This window comes from Haliotis asinina, chromosome 12 (assembly GCF_037392515.1).
Source record: "Haliotis asinina isolate JCU_RB_2024 chromosome 12, JCU_Hal_asi_v2, whole genome shotgun sequence".
In the NCBI taxonomy this organism is placed as follows: Eukaryota; Metazoa; Mollusca; class Gastropoda; order Lepetellida; family Haliotidae; genus Haliotis; species Haliotis asinina.
This window is the reverse complement of record NC_090291.1, coordinates 29,243,406-29,267,379: the sequence shown is the minus strand read 5'-3', so window position 1 is coordinate 29,267,379 and position 23,974 is coordinate 29,243,406. Positions and strand designations below refer to the sequence as shown.

At 41.0% G+C, this 23,974-nt stretch overlaps 2 protein-coding genes across 2 annotated transcripts; both read left to right on the top strand.

Moving 5' to 3' along the window:
* Positions 1-549: 549 nt before the first annotated feature.
* Positions 550-12,934, top strand: LOC137257834 (monomeric sarcosine oxidase-like). The gene is made up of 9 exons (XM_067795310.1): positions 550-921; positions 4,022-4,088; positions 4,806-4,862; positions 5,291-5,422; positions 5,563-5,776; positions 6,182-6,348; positions 9,837-10,023; positions 10,978-11,111; positions 12,532-12,934. The coding sequence occupies exons 1-9, from the start codon at positions 822-824 to the stop codon at positions 12,686-12,688; spliced, it is 1,215 nt and encodes a 404-aa protein (XP_067651411.1). The 5' UTR covers positions 550-821; the 3' UTR covers positions 12,689-12,934.
* A 3,661-nt stretch (positions 12,935-16,595) lies between these two features.
* LOC137258445 (monomeric sarcosine oxidase-like) lies at positions 16,596-23,296 on the top strand. The gene is made up of 9 exons (XM_067796127.1): positions 16,596-16,931; positions 17,806-17,872; positions 18,614-18,670; positions 19,237-19,368; positions 19,809-20,022; positions 20,505-20,671; positions 21,396-21,582; positions 22,256-22,389; positions 23,024-23,296. Exons 1-9 carry the CDS (start codon positions 16,832-16,834, stop codon positions 23,178-23,180), a joined length of 1,215 nt encoding a protein of 404 aa, XP_067652228.1. The 5' UTR covers positions 16,596-16,831; the 3' UTR covers positions 23,181-23,296.
* The last annotated feature ends 678 nt before the right edge of the window (positions 23,297-23,974 follow it).

The following is a 23,974-nucleotide window of genomic DNA, read 5'->3' as shown; positions in this document are numbered from 1 at the left end:
ACATATATCACAGTGACGTTCAGAAGACCAGTAGATGTCAAGGACAACCAGGCAAAACCAGGTGTGGCATCAATAACTGTGGGTGTTCCAACATCTGTTCACCTGCTGATGGCGGGAGGATGTTAACCTGTCAGTGCCCGGATCTAACAACCCAGATATTTCAATTAATTTATTCCGATATATATATTCATTCTGTTCGCTTGAGGGGTTTAAAATGTTTAGATGAGCACAATGTAACTCAATCTGATCGTGCGCTGAAATCCATTAGCATGGAGCAGAACTCGACTTGTCACGTCCGATAACGTGATCATCTAAAAATATATTTGTCCTAGTTTCTATAGAATGCTGCAGGCCGCAGGGACATTAGCTGCTTCTCTAGCAGCCACACTGCCACTTACTAATGACAAAGTACTAATCATAACTACTAGCAATCATAACACGAAAAGCATTTTGAATCTCCAAAACATATACTGACCACTATCAGGTATATATCCAGATAACAGATGTCAGGGTCACAAACCTGTTTTTACATGTCACGTGACATACAATATTCATAGACATAGACATTCACTAGACGGCTGCAGACGTAAAGATAATCCATTCCACCAATAAGCTTCGCCAAATACAAACCCAACATTCCACATAAACTAAAACCTGAGTTATCTTTCCATGGATGGTTACTGTGCCTCACAGACTTGGACATCTTGACCTACTGATAGTACAGCTCCGTGAAGGTTCACTACAGTTCATGCAAGCATCTGGTCTGATCACGAGCAGCATTTATTCAGAGTCCGCTTCACTTGTCACATAGTTATTGTACAATGGCTGCTTCTATACGGCAGTACTATGAATACATTGTCATTGGCTGTGGAGGAATCGGCAGTGGCGCGCTGTACTGGTTGTCCAAGCGTTCCAGCTCAGGTGAGCCGTTTATATAATCTGATATTTAGTCACGTTTGTTTGCTAGGTCGGACATGCATTCGAAAACTCCATGTATATAATACGGGATCGGGTGGTCAGGCTCGCTGACTTTGATGACAGGTGTCATCGTATCCCAATACACCGAGGCTCATGTTGTTGATCACTGAATTGTGGGGTCCAGACCACTGCGTTAGTGCAGCGTTAAACAACAAACCACCCAATCATAAATAATGCCGGGACTGCTTCATGACACGAGGGGAGGTGGTGAGGATCGATAACTGCAACCTTGAAACAATTGTATAACATTCATCAGACAAACGGTAAACAAGTGCTGACATCAAATATGTTGGTGAATGTGAGCATATAAAATGGTGTAGCTGATACACAAATTTACTTTCATCAGCTCATTTCTAATGCTCTATTCCAAACATACATTAATTCAAATACACACATATCGGTATATAATAAATATGACCATCCTTGGCATGATATATACTCTCTACTATGCAGACCAGTCATTGCAAATGTAACTCAAGTAGACATAACATAATATGTAACGTAGTTTCCCATATGATTGATGTACACTATCATATATGTTACCGGAAGAGTTAGATAACGATAGACTCATGAACATTAAGCATCACGGGAATCCAGGGACGATTTTATATGGCTGTGGTCAAAAGATGTGATCATACCCAGACATACCGGAATGCACACACAAAACAAAAACACGTGATGACTTAGTCATTCTCAGTATTCTCCTCACCACTGATGTCGCAACCGACGACGCTGATAAGAACTGGTAGGCGAGTACCGACGGCGCAATCCTAGATGAGTCTGTCACTTTATCATATAACTGACGGCCCATACCTGTCCTGAGTTGCGACCTGATCTGGGTAGGTCATGGGTTGATCCCTGTGTCTGATAACGGTTCCATAGTCTTGCGGTGGTGCTTGGCGATAGGTTGAAAAACATGACTACGGCCGAAGTCGAGTCGTTTGATGGCCTAGGGCATTGTTGCATTGAACTTCTTTTCATTTGCTGAGCATCTGTGATGGCATACAAATGAAAACCCATCGTTTTCAGTGCCAAACAATAAATCTTATTCGTTCATTTCACAGTACTGTGCTTGGTAGCGTTTCCCTCTCTTTTTCGATCTTTTTTGTGGCCCTAGTTTCTCTTACCTACACATAGCTATTCGTGAGACGGGTTGGCATGTCCTATCGTACTTGTGGCACCTTCCATTTACAAAATTCTCTCAAAACGTCTCTGAAGCCCAAAGCCGCTCAGTACCAGACAAACAATCGATTAGCCAGTACATCCAGTAATCTTACGCAAGTGAATGAGTGAGTTTAGTTTTACGCCGCACTCAGCAATATTGCAGCCTTATGGCGGCGGTCTGTAAATAATCTAGAGCAGATAATCCAGTGATCACCAGCATGAGCATCGATCTACGCAACTGGGATATTAGGCTATGAGCCAAGAGCTTGTTACCACAGGGACCAAAAGGTTTCGCGGTTTTTTTATATTTCTTTACATCTCCATATATCAAAAAAGTATCGTGGCCATGTCAGTTCAGTAGCTCAGACTCTACGAGACGACGCTAAATCCAAGATGGCCGCCCCGAAAGACAACCTTTTTCATACAAGGTCCTTTTCTTTCAACAGTAAAGTTCAACAATAGGTTGGAAATGAAAAAGGAGACAAAATGGTTGTGACATTATTAAAAAGTTATAATTATTTCAAGTTATGTTGATATCTTTCAATCATATATTTGTCATGTTTTGTAAGAGTCAAAATTGTAAATTAAAAAAACTCTCCATCAGTGTCACTCTTCAGCACTTCAGGATCCTCACAGTCTGGCTCCCACATGTCACAGTGCTTTTCAGTCCATTTGTAAGCCATTGACAACGTGGCGGTTTACAGACTGTACTTAAAAGAAGTGAACTCCAGATGAGGCTGATATTTATGATATGGAACAGGGACTATCACAATGAACGTGAGGGTGTTCTCACTCTTTGAAATTAAATAGATGTCTTCATAATAAATGGAAAGATGTGTTCTCGAAAAAGTCCTTTTTAGAATTTGATTCTTACAAAATCTGACAAAAATGTCATTTAATGGTATCACATAACACAACGTGCTATTAATTAAATTTTTCTCATCATACAGCACCCATTTATCTCCCTTTATCCATTTCCATCCTATTTGTTGAACTTTACTCATGATTTAAGTTTAGAACTGACATTTTTGTATGCATGTTTAGCGTCAGTACTAAGATACGTGTAGGTATGAATAAGCCTGAGATATATATACATATGAATCAGTCTTGCATGAGTCTGCAATGACAGTGGCTGTGAAAATGGAAATTGTGTGAATGTAACTTAAAAGTTGTGTACATGTGTTCCACAGCTGTGCCGATAACCATCCTCGATATCTTCAGGGTATACGTTCCGATAAATCTACATTATACACTGCAGGCATCTGCGGCTGGGCCCGAAAATTGTATTACCTCCATTTGTTGGCTCGCATTCTTACGGTAGCCAACCAGCTAAGCTGCCCTTACAAACGAGCTTGCCAGTGTCAGCACAAACAGCGGTCGCAGCTACGAAGGTTTGTTCACAGTGCGTCTCAGGTTTTGGGGGAAATCATACAGACAAACTGACAGGTCTGAAACTTTAAAAAATATATGAAGGATCTCCTTGTACCTCTTTCAGAATTCTGCATGATTTGTGTTGTCAAGTTTAATCGGTTAGATAATTTGAAAAGCTTTGTAATTGGCACGCTCAGCTTCCCAGCGTAGACACCTGATTGGGTAGAAAACCTGTCAAACGATAATACAGTTATCGAAGATGCATCCAGGATATAGCGGAGATTTATCGGAACGTATACCCTGAAGATATCGAGGATGTGCCGATAATCAGAGTGAGTGAAAAGAGGTGTAACTGTATTACAGTTATACTACGGGCAACGTTTTCTGCTGCAACGAGCAGGAAAATACGTTCTGATAGATTGTGATGGACAGACAAGACACGAAATAATGAAAAAAATGTGTCAGCTGATAATGGTGACCGACACGGTCATCGCATTTTATGTTTCAGTCCTTGGCCTCGAGCAGTTTTCTCTCGGCCATGAACGAGGAGGCTCACAAGACCTATCAAGGATCATGTACGTTTAACAGAACGGATAACTGAAATTTGCTTTTAGCAATATTCCAGCAATACCATGGGCATAGACACCAGACAATGGGCTTAGAACAGTGTACCCATGTGGGGAATCGAACACAGGTCTTCATGACGAGCGAGCGCTTTAACCACAAGGCTACCCTACCGCCCCTAAATTTGAAGACCTAAAAATGAACGCTTACTTTTATGAGATGTGATGTTTTTCGATACTTGGGTACCTTTTGCTGTTTAGTGTATATGAAAATAGAAACTTTTAAAAGTGTTCGATGGGTGCTGACAAAACGTGCGTACAGTGGTTAAGATACGATATCGGAACGTCATAAAATCATTACATCGGCTGAGATTTATCCTTTCCTTTGATACTCAGATTAAGATAGTCAGGGTTAGTGTTCAGAGGAAGGCATTCTAGACCAAAATGACTAATATTTTGTCCTCATAAATGAGATTTTCTCGAACACCTTGTGTCATCACTGATCATTATTATATGCGCGTTCAAAACTGTGATGCACCTGCTTAGATTAGATTCTTAATTGTAACTGGTGTTCTGACAAAGTATATTTGTTTTTGGTATATTGTCGTTGACGATAGAAACAAACCGTTTCATTGAGAGTTGAAACTGAAACGGAGAGGTATCCCACAAGCTTTAGTGATAGAATACATAGCATATACATGATATATTGAGATTGTCGTTGTGTTACAGACGACTAACGTACCATGATGATCGCTACACCAAACTGACTCCAGACACCTTCAAGGCGTAAGTGAGTTCTTGTTGAATGAGTCAGTGAGTCAGTTGGGTCAAATACCCGCCGAAAGACTCCAAACGTAATTGTATATAAGCCCGATGATACAATTTTGATACTAAATCGGTGATCGATACTAAATATAAACGACCCTTTGTTCTTTGTATCTTAGCAACCACCAAGCATGGGTATCTGTATGGGGGTGTTCCAGAGCACGTTCTTTGAGCAAAAATGTCCCCACAGTTGTTTTTCATTATATACAAATATATTAATTTCAATCACAAACGTATGCCAAAAGTAATGCATATATGTCAGCCGCGGTCCAGGATTGGACGGCTCTTTGCAAGCCCCCCGATGACTATCGTTGACATCAAGGTATACGTGTGTATACGTGTGTATACGTGTGTATACGTATGTATACGTGTGTGTTGTCCGAGTGTAGCTGGAGCCAGATAGAGCGCGAGTCCGGACTCCAGGTTGTATGGCTGACGGGGGGTCTACAGCTGGCCAGGAAGGGACAGACTGACGCCATCATGGAGAAATACGCCGTAGCCATGGACAGGAACAACATCAAGTACGTTATTAAACAATTTCATAATAAAGAATGAATATGAAATTTATTCGTAATTTTAATCCGGTTTGGGGCAATCAAGCTGTACCTGAAATCACACCTTAGGTACATATTGAATTATGTACGTGTAATGTCCTCATCAGATACGACAGACTGTCAAACAAGCAACTGATGGCCCGCTACCCCCAGTTCACAGTGGGTCCAGATGTCGTGGCCTTGTACCAGGAGCAGGGTGGCCTCGTAGACGCTGCCATGGGCAACGCTGTACACATTCAGCTGGCCAGGGGCAACGGGGCTACAATCTTGGAGAACTGTCCCGCTACCAGGTTGACTAGAGCCAAAAACGGCAACGTCATCGTGCGTACTTTACATCACCAACATCAATGTCATTTTACGTAATTTACATCACCAACATCGACGTCAGTGTACATACTTTGCATCAACGTCATTGTACGTACTTTTCAGCACCGACATCAGTGTCATTGTACTTGGTTTACTTGCTCGACATTAACGTCATTGTACATCAAAGTTGGTGTACGTTCTTCAAAGCCTGTGTCAGCCTGTAATGCAATCATACATATTTATCTTACACTGTTTGAGAAACGCTCTTCACAGAAAACCCAATTTTGACTTCCAAGCGTACCATAAAACACCTTTGCATTGAAACAAACAAATGTTAACTCTTTCTTATAACGACAATTGACAGATGTGACAAGAAATACATGCTTCTTTGTGGCAGCTGATCAAGGATTCTATTGTCAGGTCCACACCACCAAGGGCGTGTTCGAGTGCCGGAAGGTAGTGGTGACGTCAGGGGGGTGGCTCAACTCGGTTCTGGGGACGATCGGCGTCCATGTTCCCGTCACCGTCACGCAAGAGCAGGTGACGTACTACGCCACGCCGCACATGAAGGAGTTCACCGAGAAAAAGTGAGAACAAACAAACTCTGCCTAAGACTTGCTGGGTAGCCTCTCTGCTGTCATTGTCAGCAATTCTCCACCTGATATTAATTATTATAATCCGGAGATCTGATTTCAGGACTTTTCATTTAATAGTATTGTACATCAGGCAGGGAAAATATGCCGATAAGTAGGAAACCCATTGTTTTCTATATAGTTGCTACAAAATTCAAATTAAAGTCTTCAGGGGTCAATGTGGAACATGAAACATGAACAAAAGAGCTAAAATTTAAACTTTGACAAACAAGAACGCCAAACTTTATTCTTCCTTTGGTTCCAGAGGTGAGACATCTAGGCAGGACGAGGCCTTCATATGGGTACCATATCTCATATGGGAAACCCCACACCCCACACCCCACACCCCACACCCCACACCCCACACCCAACACCCCACACCCCACAAACTCTTGTATCTTTATGCATATGACGTAAACGTTCCAGCTATACTGACAATTTCATGTCGTTCAATGGCCATCAGATATCCGATTCTCTTAACCACCTGAACTTAAATATAGTAGATCTGGGGCACCGCTTCCTCTGTTCATATGTATATCTCATTTACACATATGGGGCGATGGGTAGTCTAGTGGTTAAGGCTTTGCTGAAGAGACGGGTCCCGTTATCTACAGCGGTGCAAGGCGTTAAGTCCATTCTTGATGTCCTCTGTCGTTTCATTGCTGGAATTCTGATAGAGGCAGCATATAGCCTTACTCACGCACTCGGTTATACATAATTATGGATTCAGAGTGTCAAAACACTATAACTTCAAGAGAACTTCAACTATCCGCATCACCCACAACTCTTCCTAAATGCCCAGCATTATTAGTTTTAGAAGTAGATTCAAGCTGTCACTAGTCAGTAGGGCTAGTGAGATCCTAGAATGTCACAAACAAAATATCCCCAGCAATGGCAAAGTACTTTTCATGATTATATCTACAAGTAATGATTAAGTCAAATGTTTTGTGTGTATATAGGAAATTGGACGGAGAGTATTGAAGGTTTTTAAGTTCTTCCCCATAAAAGAGCAATACCACCAACTTCCGTTGATGTCAAAATTGTTGCCATGGAAACAGAAATTATTTTCATTTGAATTCCCAAACTACCAAAAGGCACTATTTTATCACTAAATATGCGTGTGTACGAACGAAACTGTGAACGGTTTACAGGTTCTCCTCCAGAAAAGAGCACTACAACCAATTTGAGTCAAAGTCAAACTTGTTACCATGGAAACGCCAAAAAATTTAATCCAGAATTCCCAAACTACCAAAACGCACCAGCACACCACCAGACCTATCGTATGCCAAGTTTGGTGGGGAAATATTGATGGGTTTTAATTGTCTACTCAGAGGGTTTTAAAGATCTGCTTCCGTGCACTAGATACAAATGTGCACTGACGCACGGACGAAGTCCATTCTAATATCTCCCGCAAAACGCGTTGCGGGGATAATTATCTTCTTATTAAATTATCTTAAAGGTCACATGCACCGCAAAACACAACTTTGCAAACCTTTCGGTAAAGTAACAGATTATCAAAAATGCAAATTCAGCTGAAAAAAATGAAAAATAACACGATGAAAAAAACCCGCGAAATCGGCGTTCAAATGATATCACCTCAGCGCTGGTATGAAAAGTGATTTCAACAGATACGCTGCGCTGCTACTGTAGCGCATGTGCAGTGATTAGGTTGGCGTCGACAGGAAAGGCGACGAAGACGCGTGAAAACACAGCAAGTGATGCATGCAAGGATTATCGCTACGGTCGAAGTTGGAGAACAAGAGATGTTTCTTGTGATTACAAGCATCTTGGCCTACAGTAATAAAAGTACACTAGCCTCATTCTTGGTTGCAGATTTGCAAACCAAATTTTGAAGTAAGTGTAGCGTTATAAATACTAATTTCATTGTTAAAAATTGCCCACCTTGAAAACTGAAATGTTTTTATACATGTCTATGGAAACACAGAAAAAGATATGGATTGTAGAAAACCGTCTGTCACAGGCAAAACTCATTGTCTGGTTTATTGACCCCTATGTCTGCCTGCCTGTCTGGTAATGACATATGCAACACACAACTTCAATCACTGACCACATGCAATTTGAACTCAACGCCTATCAGGTTGTACACCATAAACAAGTACATTGCTTTATGCTCGTGCATCTGTCACATTTCGTAATTAGACAGAGAGGCAGCTGTGATACCTGTACACATGTTATTACATCTCTGTGGCTTGCAAACAAACTGCATCCATTTTCTATAATGACTTGATCGGAAGGAGACCGATGCGAACTCAGATTGTGATTGTGACTTGAATTTGTACTTGAACGAACGCCAATCTCCAGCCATTCATGATAGTTCACCATCTCAGTATTTGTTGACTTTATCAAACGTAAATGAAGAGAGAGCATGAATTTATAAAACCCAAGATCTCTGTATACATTATTTATGGATGACAACTTCTTCTACTGTATATGATGGGACGTTTCGGTATAGATTCTTACACCCTTGTCACTCTTGCTTGACAACGGTATATGAATCCATACCGAAACGTCGCATCGTATACAATAAAAGAGGCTGTTATCCATAAAGAACCTTTTTATTATTCACAATGCTTCTAAAATACCTACCTAACAGATCCTCTCTACATACTCAGTGTATTCAAATGAACCAGCCAATGAAAGGCTTTCGTTGAGTCCACTCCCTGCCGCTCTGACTGGGTTCGGTCTCCCGGATGCTTTGTTTCGACGGAACTCAACTCAGGTTCAAAATATTGCACTTTTGATTCGCGATTGTACGCTTATAATTTTGTTTACTTGATTTTTATCTCAATCAGCAATGCATATCACATAACATAAATAAGCAATATTTGTGTTTTATTTATGTTTGTTTTGTTGTTGTTTTTTGTTTGTTTTTTTTTTGGGGGGGGGGTTGCATGTGGTCTTTAAGGAATTTAAGTGCCGTCACTATCATAGCAGCTGTCACAGAAAAATTGAGCCATTTGGGCCTCACCATCCTCTGCTGCGTATGCATGTAAATCTATCTGCTTATCATTTCTGACTTTCTTAGATTTGGGGGTGGATTGCGGTCCAGGGGTGCCCTGATTAAGTATGAAATGACAATTGAAATGGGGTGAAAGGGAAGTGTACACCCCACTTTGTAAAAAGGTTGTATCCGCCTCTGCTGCTTGGTCTGTTGGTGTGGGGTTCAAATCACAGAAACGCCCAGAATATGATTCTTGGTTAGTCTTTGGTGAACATGTCGTTTCCACCCATGCATGGCCTCCATCTAGCATACTGATACAAGTTCACCTCAAAGATTCACTATCTATAGGATAACGTCTTTGCCGCGGTTGTCACCCGAAGTCCGTAGAACACGCTAGTTTGGCAAACACGTTAAATTCGACAAACTGTGATTATGTCGAAACTTAACTACAAGCGGGAATATTCAAATCTTTCCTTGACAGATTCCCTATCTGGATTTTCCACTGCCCCCGTTACGACATCTACGCCCTCCCCATCCACGGCAACACGGGGTCAAAGATTGGGGTCGACGCTGGAGGAAATGTAGTCACCGCTGACACGAGGACCTTTGAACCGGATCCTGCTCGAGAGCGGGCCTGTACAGAGCTCCTACAGGAGATTTGTCCCAAGGTACACGTCACACTGTAAAACAACTATACTTCATTGATAAACTAAAGATAATCCTTATACACACAAATGTGATGTAATTGCGTGATTCAGGTCATATATTTTACATCATGAGGATCGTACAACTATCCATCGTTGTTCAACTATCAACTATCTATCGTATATATGTAACTTCATACAATGTTGGGTCGGTGAAGATCCGGGTTAGCATTGATCTTCAGCAACTCATGCTTATCGCAAGAGGCGATTATCGGGATTAAGTGGTCAGGCTCGCTGACTTAGTAGACACATGTCATCGCATCCCAACTGCGTAGATCTATGCTCATCCTGTTGGTCAGTCTGTTCCGGACCTGAGTATATTCAGATATGTCTAGAATAGTGCTGAGTGCAGCGTAAAACTAAACTCACTCGTAGTATATTAATCGAAAATACATTAAACGGATCGATCTATTCCACGGATTCAACTGTTATGTTGAAACTAAGGTAAGATTATACACGACATTTTACTAAATATGATAACATGATAAACGACATTTACTAATATCAGTTGTATCCGTGTGATCAGGTGTTACGACATCAGGTGTAGTGCAGGTGTCGTTGAAGAATCAGGTCAAGGTGAAATGCTACTGCTATTCATTACATTTTCACAGCCCCTCGTATGGCGTCTATTAGGTACCGTCGACGAATTTGATCATGGTATTCATAAAAGTGATACAGATTCCTTCAAAGACTTGGCACTGTACGTTTTGACGGATTCAAATACTTCCGTGTTTGAATTACTGTCAACGTTCCTGTTAGTCGAAGATCTGGTATACCAAGGTTTAACCTTTACACAGACTATATACTGCTTCGATTCGTGTTTTTTATCACACTTATTCTGTGAGACTGCATGTCTTCTCGTGGTACCTCTACGCCTGTACATTTATTTTTAGCCTGATTTGTTCTTGGTGTGTACAGTTCCTGGGACCAATCCTCCAGACCAAGACTTGCTTGTACACCATGCCCCCGGACAGAAACTTCGTGGTCGACACATGCGCATACAAGGGCTGGTCTGACGTCATCGTTTGTTGTGGAGCTGGACATGCGTACAAGTGAGCATTTTCTCGAAAGTAGTGACAGTATTTAGGATCATATTCAGTTGCATTCTTTACGTAAGGCTTGCTCTGTATGAACCAGAGTCCCCCTGTGTCTGTTACTTCCCATTAGCTTTTGCATGAGATATTCTGTCCTTTTAAGAGATTTTAAAGTTTTGACTTAATGAGTAGATCAACCTTACAATGCTGACTGCATATGGTTCTTCGTTTGGACATAGCATTGATAGCTAGATTCATAACCATGAAGAGCCATGAATGTTTTTTTGGAAGTAGTGACAGTATTAAGGATTATATTCCGGCACATTCTGTACGTAAGGCTTGTTCTGTATGATGTGTAACAAATGGCATGTGTTTTTTATTTCCACTTCATGTAATTTATGTTTTATATATGCCATTCTCTATACATTGTCGAAGGTACAAACATCAATTACCACTTTATATTTAACATGTTATTTATACAACGTTTTACATATAGTGTACAAAATCATTGTATCCATGTTTCCTGTAGGCATATGCAATATATAACTGTGCAATAGTGATTGAGTGAGTGAGTGCGTAATTATTGATTAGCTCCGCATGAACAACAGTCATTTATAAACTGCTAAACAATAGCCGAATCATATCCTGAGGTGAATCAACACTAATTAAATTACAGTCATTGGGTAAGAATTGTGTTGTATACTAATGCGACACAATGGTTTTCAACAGCTTGGTAATTTGTACATGTATAAAAATACACTTGGTCAACTGGGGTAAGAAAAAATGTCACCAAAACGCATATATATAGTAATATTTAAAGAGACGATGTCCTAGATACTAATGGGCAACAAGGTATATTATGGAATTGTTGAAACAAAATAAAAGTTTAAAAGTAAAAGTTTTAAAAAAAACCCAAACAGAACAGTGGCGAAGTCATTGTTAAGTGCAGACTAAGCGCCAACACAGTTCACGTTAATGCAAATTACTAAGGAAAGTTGTACTTCACTTGACATTAGAATAGAAAGATGTATATGAGATTGATGATAATTATTTTACAAACAGACATCCAGTCCAATAACTGGATAGAACAGTCTCGTAACGTTTGTGTAAGCCTTGGCATATTCATGGTGGATTTTGCTTATAGCATGATTGCTCTGTCCAACATTTTGCTCGTGCATTTGGACCAATCACCCACAATTACATTATTCACAATTTAAAAAATGCACGATCCGTTCGAGGTTTTCGGACAGGTGCGCTGTTAACAGAACCATGCTGTGTTTTCTATTTTCATACAATTACTTTAAACGTGATAGATTTCTTTTGCCTGGTAGTTTTAGATAATTACTATTAAAAACAAAACATATGAAAAAGCTCAGCTGAGGAGTGTCTTTTCCCCGTCTCTTTATATCCGTATTTTCCATGGATTTTCATTGTTCAGATTTGCAAGTCTCCTTGGTAAGATCCTGAGCGAACTCGCCGTTGACGGACGAACCCAGTACGATATCAGTCAGTTCAATATCACCAGAGACGCCATTCAGGATCCCACATTTAAACCAACGTTTTTCATGGGTACCAGTGTAGAAGCGAAATTATAACGGGAAGGCCAACTCGACTTCCACCTACCCCATGTTTCTGGATGTCATTCGTCAAAACGACAGGTCTTGGTATATATTTATTTGGCGTCTTATTCCACTTATGATTCAGTAACGGAAATCAGCAAGTGTTACGTATACATGATGTGAATGTACCCCATTTCCATGCATATGTGTAATGCCTAACTTACCTGGTGTATGTGATACAAACTTGATTAAGAAAGTAAATAAAAGATTTACATTCTGTAAGATCTTGACTTGTTTTGTGTAGATTCTAATGTAAAGCAGGCTTCATCAATAAGTTACGTATTCGTGAATTCATATGTGTCTAATTGGATGTACTCGTATATTGGTCCATGTATGTACATGGTTACTTCACATGTTCACTTCGATCGTTTCGGACCTATGAACCTTTAGTACTTCGTAAAGGAAGTCGTAGCCCAATGTATGGTGGAAATGAATTATTAGGTCACGACAGGTCTCCTTGCTGACATATTTCAACCAGTGACACACATCTATTGTTATGAGGTGTAGTTAATTTGTTCCGCTTTTGTTATTGCATTCCATTTACCATTCCGTCTTTTTTACTAAAAGTTCGTGTTTTATAAGAATACAAGATTGCAGTCTTTATTACCCACTGTTGCCAGTTGCTCTGGAAATAAAACCTTGGAATATCTTACACACCTTTTTTCATCTACCATTCAACTTGAACACTTTACTGACATTTTACATATACCAAAGGAAAAAATAAGGGATCACATGAAAGCACAAGTATACCTTATTTCCAAGATTTCTCCACATTTTTGTATGAAAAAATAAGGGTATAATGGGCTTTCATGCGATCCCTTATTTTTTCCCTCAGTATGTTATCACTTTGTTATGCCAGCTTTTATCAAAGACTCGTATGTCTGTCTCTCTTTGAAATCTTGGAGGTCAGAGCAGACACTTGTCACCTGTAGATACCACACAGAAGCTGCAGGCAGCCTGCTCGACATAAGGGGAGGTTGACTATTGGACGATGGGAAGTTGAAGTATATATTGGAATCTAACACGAGAACTAATAAACATATAAAACATATAAAGGATAAAACTAAATGAAACACTGAATCTGGACTAGACAATCCAGTGATAAACAGCATGTGCATCGATCTGCGCAATTGGGAACCGATGACATGTGTCAACCAACTCAGCGATCCTGACCACCCGATCCCGTTAGTCGCCTCTTACAACAAGCATAGTCGCCTTTTATGGCAACCATGGGTTGCTGAAGGCCTATTCTACTCCGGGACCTTCACGGGTCTGATCATGATCAAAACATCAGACCAACTATGTGCTTTTCCTGTTGAATGTATGTCCTTAAAATGAAAAAGTTGATTAACAAACTATCATTGCACAGTTCACTATTTGTTACGAGGGAGGACTGTAAAGAGGGAACAGCCAGGTGTGCGATACAGGATGGCGACGGCACCGCACGGGTAAAGGAATCAATCACTTTGTCGGCACTTGTGCACTTGCCTCACGTACACGTAGCTGTCCCTTTCTCTACACTCATTCCTCGTAACAAATACTGACCTACGTAAATATCTTAATGATAGTTTGTTAAACAACGCCTTTATATTTGGGACAATTTCTTCAAAATATTCACAGAGTTTGTCTGATGTTTTGAGTATGATCGGCGTTTCATTGAGTATTTATTAGTTTTCGAGTTAGACTGCAATTCATCGGTCCTCTTTTTGAGTCAAATGGACTATAGTCCAACGTTCTGAAACTATGTGAGTAGATCACATTATAAAAAGGACGGGGTATATATTATATCGGGCAGATGAATCAGTGGAAGGTGGTGAACTGGCCACTTCCCCACGACTCACGGATCACTGATACACCCAAAGCTTCTTGTCGTCTTGGTCAAATTACATAGTTTTGGTTTTACCACCCAATTCGTAAATTCGGAGTGGTATGTATAAATCAGATCTTTACGAATGCGGTTGTTGTTTAACGCTGCACTCAGCAATGTTACAGCTATATGGCGGTGGTCTGTAAATAATCGAGTCTGGACCAGACAATCCAGTGATCAACAACATGAGCGTCGATCTGCGCAATAGGGAACCGATGACATGTGTCAACCAAGTCAGAGAGCCTGACCACCCGAATCCGTTAGTCGCCTTTTATGGTAAGCAGGCGGAGATATGAAAATAATATGGAGTGGACCAGACAATCCTGTGATCATCAGCATACGATGACATGTGACAACGAAGTCAGCAAGCCTGACCACCCGATCCCGTCTGTAATGACGAGCATGGGTTTCTGAATACCATTTCTAACCCGAATCTTCACGGGTTAGATCTTTAAGAGGTGTGTAGGGTGGGAGCACAGTTCGTGTCCATGGAATACACAGCTGCTGTCAAGAGATTCTATACCATCATTTTAAACGAATATTCTCTCTTAGGCCTGGCATCTTGTATTCTCAGTGACCTTTTCATTTTGACGACTGTCCTGAATCTTCGAAGGTATTGATGTAACTGCAGATATGCATGGGTGTAGCCTTTGTGACAAAAGAAAACCATATTGGTCAAGTTTGTGAGATGATTTTGAACAAAGTTATGGCATTATTTGACAAGATATGAATTCATTAAGAATGTTCTTATGGTTTTCAGAAGTGAAAGAATTTAATGCAAATCATTTAGCGTTTTGAAGATTAACATGACATCAAATCCATTTGTTTCAAATACTTTCTATGAATGTGAACAATGATCTTCCTCGACTATAATGGATAATGGTCAACATCTGAGACAGTTTTCTCCTTGAGCATTAGAACATGTCTTCAGGTTTAGCGTCGAGGTAAAAATAGACCAAGATGACAAAGTATGAACCATAATATTTATCAGTGCATATTTTGGGAGTCTTATTGTGTTCTGTGGTATTGTATTGCAGTGTACCGATGTGTCGTGGTAATTGTTGACACCGTTACTATCCAATGCCACTCTAACAGATGCCATGTTCCACACTGGCCAACAAATACAAATGTAAAAGTATAAACTTAAACTGTGCTGCTTACACTAGAAAGTAATTCCCAACAACGAACTACAGTTAAAACACAATCTTCTGACCTAAAACTGTTTATCAGCTGAGCCATTATGAAACAGTCCTAACATTATTTGACAATACATTGCACTGCCATGTAACACTCTTCCCCTTCAGGAAAGCGGGGGTGGGTTAGCCTGGTGGTTAAAGCCTTTGCTTGTCACGCCCAATTCCCGGGTTCGATTCTCCACATAGCTACAGTGTGAAGCCCATTTTTGCTGTCCCCAACTCACTCATTCACTCTTTAGAAAAGGAAGTTGCTAATTCCAGAAAGGTATAGTAAACAATATGCAATGTATTTTGACCGTGCTGTCATTCACATAAACATTCTTGAATGTGTGAATGACATACATCCCTAAACGCAAATTACTTTTAACTTGTCAGAAAACTGTTACATTGGTCAAGTCTGAAGTGCTTCTTAATATTCTTGGGAAAGGTCTCGGCAAGGAGAATCTAATTTGTAACTGCGGATTCTACCTTGACAAGATGTTCGGGATAATCCATTGAAAGGTCAGCGCAATGGGCCTGAATATGTGCTCACGGGGTCCAGGATGGCATCTTTATCTCTGTTAAGCAAAAAGATTCGTTATAAATCATTTCTCTTCTAATACGATTGGGTTCCGAGGTAAGTAATGTATTTTCCCTCGGAACCATAAATTGAGTCGAGTTTATAAAAAGACAACAAACAGAATTTGCTAGTGTAACAAATAATATGTTGCTCAAATTCAAAACGTTGAAGGTATATGTCAGGTCAGGTAACTAGCGCCAGGGTTATCTAATCTGTTTTCACATGCCACACGGCATGCATATTCAACACATCAGCAGAAGTAAAGATTTATTCCACCAATGTAACTGCAGTTCAAATGGGCTGCTAAACTACTATATTATCCGGTAAAATGTATGGACAGTCACACATCTACAGCAGTCTTAACTTGAGTATTTAATAAGTGTTTGGTTAAAACAAATGCATATAGCCTAACCGCAGTACTAATGTACAGGTGTTAGGTATTCCAGCACCGTGCCTGTAGGTTTTCCTCCGCCTATCCCGCATACATAGATTGCATAATGGCCGCGACAGAGAGACAGTACTTTGAGTACATTGTCATTGGTTGTGGGGGCATCGGCAGCTCAGCTCTGTACTGGCTGTCGAAACGTTCCAGCTCAGGTAAGATGTTTTATTATTCATCCTCGTTTGCTCTGTCTAATGGGCAGGGACCTGTCATACATGGGGCCGGTTTGGCCCTGTCGGCTACGGTGATGCTGTCCTTGGTCTCGAGCAGTTTTCTCTCGGTCATGAACGAGGAGGCTCACAGAATGTATCAAGGATCATGTCAGTTAAGCATAGGGAACATGCATCTATGCATAACAACGTCATGTCTTTCCACGATCAGTTAAAGACAGATGATGATTCTTTAGTATTAGCACCATAACCTTGGTCTTTTTGGTGTTTCACCACAGTACAACACGTGCATCACCTCAAGGTGTCTATCTGATATTCCCTGTTTTAGGTGAAGAACTGGTCAGTGAGGTCAACCAATATTCTCACTGTGTTGAAAAAATAATTTCACCATTATACACTCGGTGTGGTTTGGCACTAACATATCCCCACCGTTGTTGATCACATATACATCAAACGTCGTTTTAAAGAACAAACCTAATGAACAGCAGATTAACAGAGAGAGTGCCGGGGTTGTCCACCAGAAACATAGCCCTTCTGATACTCCATCAGTGAGACTATGCTTTCTGGGCTGGGCGTACAGGGGGCTGGGCCCTGACATGATGACGAGCCTTACCGGGATCAACCGAACCCTCCCTGCTGCATGTCATTTTTAATCTGTAAATATGACAACAATATCAAGACAAGAGTATACTCAGTCTCGATTGTCTGTGAAACAGGGACGCAGTGGACTTCACAAGTCGATGGATGGAAAATGAAAATTAAAGTTGAAAGAAAATGATTCAGGTGAAAATGACGACCCCGTTTGATTAACACATTTTCAGTCATTTACTGTCTTCATACATTGTACCTTATATTGCAGTCCTTGGTCTCGAGCAGTTTTCTCTCGGTCATGAACGAGGAGGCTCACAGGACGTATCAAGGATCATGTCAGTTAAGCATAAGGAATACGTACATGCATCTATGCATAACGTTATGTCTTTCAACAATTAGTTAAAGACAGATGATGATGCATCTTGATGCTAAACGTATACGCTGCCAAGCTGGCAAAATGTAAGACGGGTAGTTACAAGAAGACATAACGTAAACTATGTACTGTGGAAGCTGTCATTGGGACTCATTGGGACTGAAGAAATAATCTGGTTTAGACAATGTGCCGGATAGTAGAGCTGATGATAAATGTACGATCCACGAACAGGTCTGAAATTTTATGCTAGTGTTGACAACTTGCCGGATTGGATAGATGCCGGTTTTGACAGCTTCCACTGCACACTGCTGGACAACATATTCATCCCAAGAACGGATAACATGCTTTATTTGTACTCCCAGTGAAGGCACAGACAAGAAGGCATAACTTGACCTGTGTATACTTCATATGTGTGTGTGCTTGTGTTTGTGTGTGTGCTTGTGTGTGTGTGTCTCTGTGTGTGTGTATGTGTGTGTGTGTGTATGTGTGTGTGTGTGTGTTTGTCTTCGTACAAAATGTCAAAATAAGTACAGATGGTCAGTCATAAATATCAGATAGTTATATAAGATCGGAATGTCCTTTTCTCCTGAAAAAAAGATAAGTATGCACACAGTGACAAAACTTCGAATTTCACAAGCATCCGTGTAAAAAGAGAGGTTTTAGTGAATATGTGTGACGTGAACAGTTTGCTGTCGTGTTACAGTCGCCTCACGTATCATGAAGAACGGTACACCAAACTCGTCCCGGACACCTTCAAGGCGTAAGTGACTGGTGTTGAATGAGTGGCAGAGTTGCATTTAATAGCGCTTTGGGCACTATTGCCATTCATCACATCGTGATGAAGAAAACATCAAAGCTGAAGAAACTTTATATACTGCCAAGCAATACAAAATTTCACTTACAAAGTGGATGTTAAAACGGATTTACAAAATAAACTAAGCTGAAGACAGACAACAAGATCTATAGGCATTCAGTATTTCCCAGAAATAAGTCAGTGATAGTCATAATCAATGCTGGCATGTTTTAACAAGTGTGTGTGTGTGTGCGCGCGCACGCACGCACGCACGCACGCACACACACACACACACACACACACACACACACACACACACACACTGCGTATATATACTGAACACCGATCACACAATTGCATAGAAGAAATCTCCAAATATGCTTAATTTTGTTTACATGTACCAGTGAACCATTGTTAAAGAGAATGCCCGGAGCATATTACTGCAAATACGCATAGTAAATGTTTTAGAATTAAAGGGGTGGATTGCACTTGGCAGCTAACCCTAACATGAAGTTATACATTTGTTTGTGAAGATGGGAACAGATAGAGCGCGAGTCCGGCCTCCAGGTTGTATGGATGACCGGGGGTCTGAGGCTGGCCAGGAAGGGACAGAATGACGCCATGTTGGAGAAGTACGCTTTAGAAATGGACAAGAACAACATCAAGTAGGTTACAAGTGCAACGAAAACAAATCAAGTTTGACTGTTGTCTGATTTTGAGTTCTCTTTGGAAGGAGCCATCTTGAAATAAATTTCTGATTCTAGTCCGGTTTGAGCATTCAAGTGGTACCCATACGTATAATGTATGTACAGAACGAATTATATGCATGTTATTTCCTCATCAGATACGAAGGGCGCTAGTGGTTAAAGCGTTCTCTCGTCACGCCAAAGAACCGGATTCGATTCCCCACATGGGTACAATGTGTGATGCTCATTTCTGGTGTCCCCCACTTTGATGTTGTTGGAATATTGCTAAAATGATCCCTCCATTAAAGTTTGTTTGTACCGGTACCTTTCACATTGTTATCGTACTTATCAACTGGGATAATATTTTGGCAGTGCACAGTTTCTTTATATGGCTGGTACACATGTAATGTCCTCATCAGATACGACAGAATGTCAAACCAGCAGCTGATGGCCCGCTATCCCCAGTTCACAGTGGGTCCAGATATTGTGGCCTTGTACCAGGAGCAATCGGGTCTAGTGGACGCTGCCATGGGCAACGCTGTCCACATTCAGCTATCCAGGGGCAACGGGGTTACAATCTTGGAGAACTGTCCCGCTACCAGGTTGACTAGGGCCAACAACGGCAACGTCATAGTACGTCCTTTACAACACCAACATAAATGTCATTTTACGCACTTTACATCACCAGCATCAACGGCGTTGTATGTACTTTACGTCACCAATATCAACGTCAGTGTACATACTTCACATCAACATATACTATACATGCTCAATAACAAATGTATTGTAGTACTATACAATGTCAATTGACTCACTTTACATGCTCGATATCAAAGTCATTCTTCAAATGGAATTTCCATAAAAACGTCCCTGAACATGGCAGCGGCTATACCATTGCATGCACTTTTCAACTGATCTTGAAGAATATGTGAGTACTCGTATCTTAAAAGCCTTTGCATCTGCAGATATATTACATTTAACTTCGGACTAAACAAACTTCGCAGGCTTTCTAAAAATATATCGGTAGATATTGGTAGATATAGTCTGCCATTTCTTTGAGAAATGATCAAAATACATGCTTCTTCGCTGAAGCTGATCAAGGATTCTTTTGTCAGGTCCACACCACGAAGGGCGTGTTCGAGTGCCGGAAGGTGGTGGTGACGTCAGGAGGGTGGCTCAACAAGGTTCTGGGGACGATCGGCGTCCATGTCCCCGTCACCGTCACACAGGAGCAGGTGACGTACTACGCCACGCCGCACATGAAGGAGTTCACCAAGGAAAAGTGAGTACAAATACTGACCAGAACTCGCCGGGCAGTCTCTCTGCTATCACTGTCATAATCATGATATGGTGCTTGTCGGTCCCTGCCTGGCGCTCTGGATTAATGGGTACAACAATGGTCAGCTCGGAGTCACTATAATATGCCTGAGAAGGATATTCACCTGTGGCTTGGTATCTCAGTGAGCTAGCACTGTAAAACCAGCTGTAGTATGGGCTGGTACATGCAGCCACACATACACTCACCTGCACGTCGTCATATACTCTCAAGTACGACGGTACAACCCGTGTAACTTCACCTTCACTGTACAAAGGGGAGATATCCTGTAAGTATGGAAAGTGTTTTGACTCGTTTAAGTCCCTGGATCAGCTGGATATAACGGAACCAGTATTATCATTCAACAAAGAAACAACAACAACAACGACGACGACAAAACATACACACGTACGGTCATTCATACCTTAGCGATAAGGTAGTCGTAAGTGCCATACATTAACGCTAACTTACGACTTTCTTAGCGCTAAGAGAACTTCGAAAATCTAGACCCTGGTGTGTTGCAGTGCAGCTCATTGGTTCATTCTCTAAGAGAACTGCCTATGTAACTGTCATTCTCCCAGTCGCAAACACACGCCAGTTTGTTTAGCAAATATTTAGCAAAGATTGACACAGTTATTAAAGTCGATATCGCTGACTGCAAATTGAAATACAAAAAGCTGTTCTGTTGTAGGTTCCCCATCTTCATTTTTCACTGTCCCCGTTACAATATTTACGCCCTTCCCATCCATGGCAACACGGGGTCGAAGATTGGCGTCGATGCTCAAGGGAACGTGGTTACCGCCGACACGAGGACCTTTGAACCGGATCCTGTTCGAGAGCGGATCTGTACAGAGCTCTTGCAGGAGATTTGTCCCAAGGTATATAAATGATTTCTTTAAACAGGTATCATAGTATATATTGTTGGGTCCATTTCACAAGGGGCTAATGGTATTTAAAACAGAACGGCAAAATCTTTAATGAACTTGGGTTATCGTTTCCAGTCGGCACTGCCCATAGACGAATTAAAAAATGTAAGGACGTAAAAGAGTACCGCGTCATGCTCTACAACCGCTCACAAATCAGCGTTGTTCCATAATTGCAGGTTGGATCAGAGTTCAGCTATCGCAACTTTTGCGACTGACATGTAGACATTTTGGGTGTCGTATACAATAATTTTGTTGGACCTTCGAGGAAAGATGCGTAATGATCATAATACATTAGAAATGAATATGACCGCTGTTTATAAAACAGTGGCCGATAAAAACATTTGCCTATTAGTAAATAAAAACACAACGGTCGACTTTCACGGGGAATTAATTGTGAATACCAAAGTTGAGTGAGTGAGTGAGTTAATATTTAACGTATATTACCAAAATACCAGAATACCAAATTTGATAGGTTTGCTAAATGATCGCTTGAAACGCCTCCGTCCTGTGACCCCGTCTGTTAAACGATTGAATTGGTGTGGTGAAATAAACTACAATCTTCTCCAGGCTGGAGGCCTCTGATACTGAATAAAGCATATTGGCATCTTGTGCTTGGTGTTTACAGTTCCTGGGACCAATCCTCCAGACCAAGACTTGTTTGTACACCATGCCCCCGGACAGAGACTTCGTGGTCGACACATGCGTATACAAGGGCTGGTCTGACGTCATCGTTTGTTGTGGAGCTGGACATGCGTATAAGTGAGCATTTTCTCGAAAGTAGTGACAATATTTAGGATCATATTCAGACGTATGAACCAGAGTCTCCCTATGTCTGTTATTTCCCATTAGCTATTGCTATATTCTGTGTTTTAAGAGATTTTAAAGTTTTGACTTAATGGTTTAAGGAGTAGATCAAACTTACAATGATGACTGCACATGGTTCTTCGTTTGGACATAGCACTGATAGCCGATTAACGGGATCGGATGGTGTTAACACGTGCCATGGTATCAATTTCCACTTGCGTTGATCAATAGTCATGATCAATGAACTCTCTGATTGATACTTGATTATGTAAAGACCGCCTTCATATATCTTGATTATTGCTGAGTTGAACAGAACACAAGAAAAATTAGGTCAAACAAATTAAACATTTTCAGTGGAACACACCGGAGAGATATAATATTGATATTGAAAATAAACCACGAAAAACCCCACTGAAGGGCATAGTGGGTTTGTGGTTAAATCGTTTGCTCATCACACGGAGCACCCGTGTTCGATTCTTCACATGGGCACCGTGCATGAAGCCCATTTCCAGTGTCACCTGTTGTGATATTGTCAGTCAATTTACCCGACTGTTTATATCTATATCTTCCATGGATTTTTATTCTTCAGATTTGCAAGTCTTCTTGGTAAGATCCTGAGCGAACTCGCCGTTGATGGACGAACCCAGTACGACATCAGTCCGTTCAACATCACCAGGGACGCCATCCAGGACCCAACCTTCAAACCAACGTTTTTTATGGGCAGTAACATAGAGGCAAAGCTATAAACAGGAAGCTGCTTCTCTCCCGTGCATCTCCCAGAGGAGACAGTGTCAATGTCAGCATAAGTTGAACCTATTCCACAAAACTGCCATCCTTTCCAAATATAAATTTATTCACTTTGTGTTTGGATTTGTTATCATTCAGCAACGGAAATGTATTTGGCGCTTGCTCTTAGTGTGAATATATCAATTAACATTCCCTTGTATTGCAGGCCTTTCACGTGGTTGAAACTCCCCAAATAGATCGTAAGAATTTAATTCATGGTGATAATCACCACAATTACAACATTTTTTATACAATCTTTAAATGAAGGCTGACGGTTAAAATAATAGGCCAGTACGTTGACCATAATGGTATTCTAGTGGACGTGGACTTTTGTATTTAGAACAGCCTTGGTTGCATTCTGTGAGTACTGGTACACTTAGCACGATGAGAACGCGGCATGCGTACTGGTCGTACGGTACCCGTTTGGCAGTTTCAGTATCGTGAGGACACACTATGTAGACAGTGTTAGTGCACAATGTATTTCAGTATCAGTATTCAATACCTCAGTATTATCATAGCTGTCGATCGATTATGAATTATGAATGCTCGTGGCCTTTCCGAGCCGCTAATGCTCATTAACAGCTAGGGGCCCTAGCCTTATTTACAGGTAGCCCAGACAGTGAATGGCACTTTTCCCAGGAAGCACAACCTGTTCGAACCCACAAAGATTTGACCAGGATTTGTTGGTGATTTGATATGACATTTGGCCAAGATCTGGTGGTGTATCTGCCACGCTAATTAACACAAATAATCT

What these genes read in the sequence shown, in the direction of transcription:
- LOC137258445 (XM_067796127.1), top strand. Translation starts at nt 16,832, where the DNA reads ATGGCCGCGACAGAGAGACAGTACTTTGAGTACATTGTCATTGGTTGT. An exon ending in CAGGACGTATCAAGGATCAT is followed by an intron (nt 17,873 to 18,613) that starts GTCAGTTAAGCA and finishes GTCGTGTTACAG; the next exon opens with TCGCCTCACGTATCATGAAG. An exon ending in CCAACAACGGCAACGTCATA is followed by an intron (nt 20,023 to 20,504) that starts GTACGTCCTTTA and finishes TTCTTTTGTCAG; the next exon opens with GTCCACACCACGAAGGGCGT.
- LOC137257834 (XM_067795310.1), top strand. Translation starts at nt 822, where the DNA reads ATGGCTGCTTCTATACGGCAGTACTATGAATACATTGTCATTGGCTGT. An exon ending in GTCCAAGCGTTCCAGCTCAG is followed by an intron (nt 922 to 4,021) that starts GTGAGCCGTTTA and finishes TTTATGTTTCAG; the next exon opens with TCCTTGGCCTCGAGCAGTTT. An exon ending in TACAGGAGATTTGTCCCAAG is followed by an intron (nt 10,024 to 10,977) that starts GTACACGTCACA and finishes TGGTGTGTACAG; the next exon opens with TTCCTGGGACCAATCCTCCA.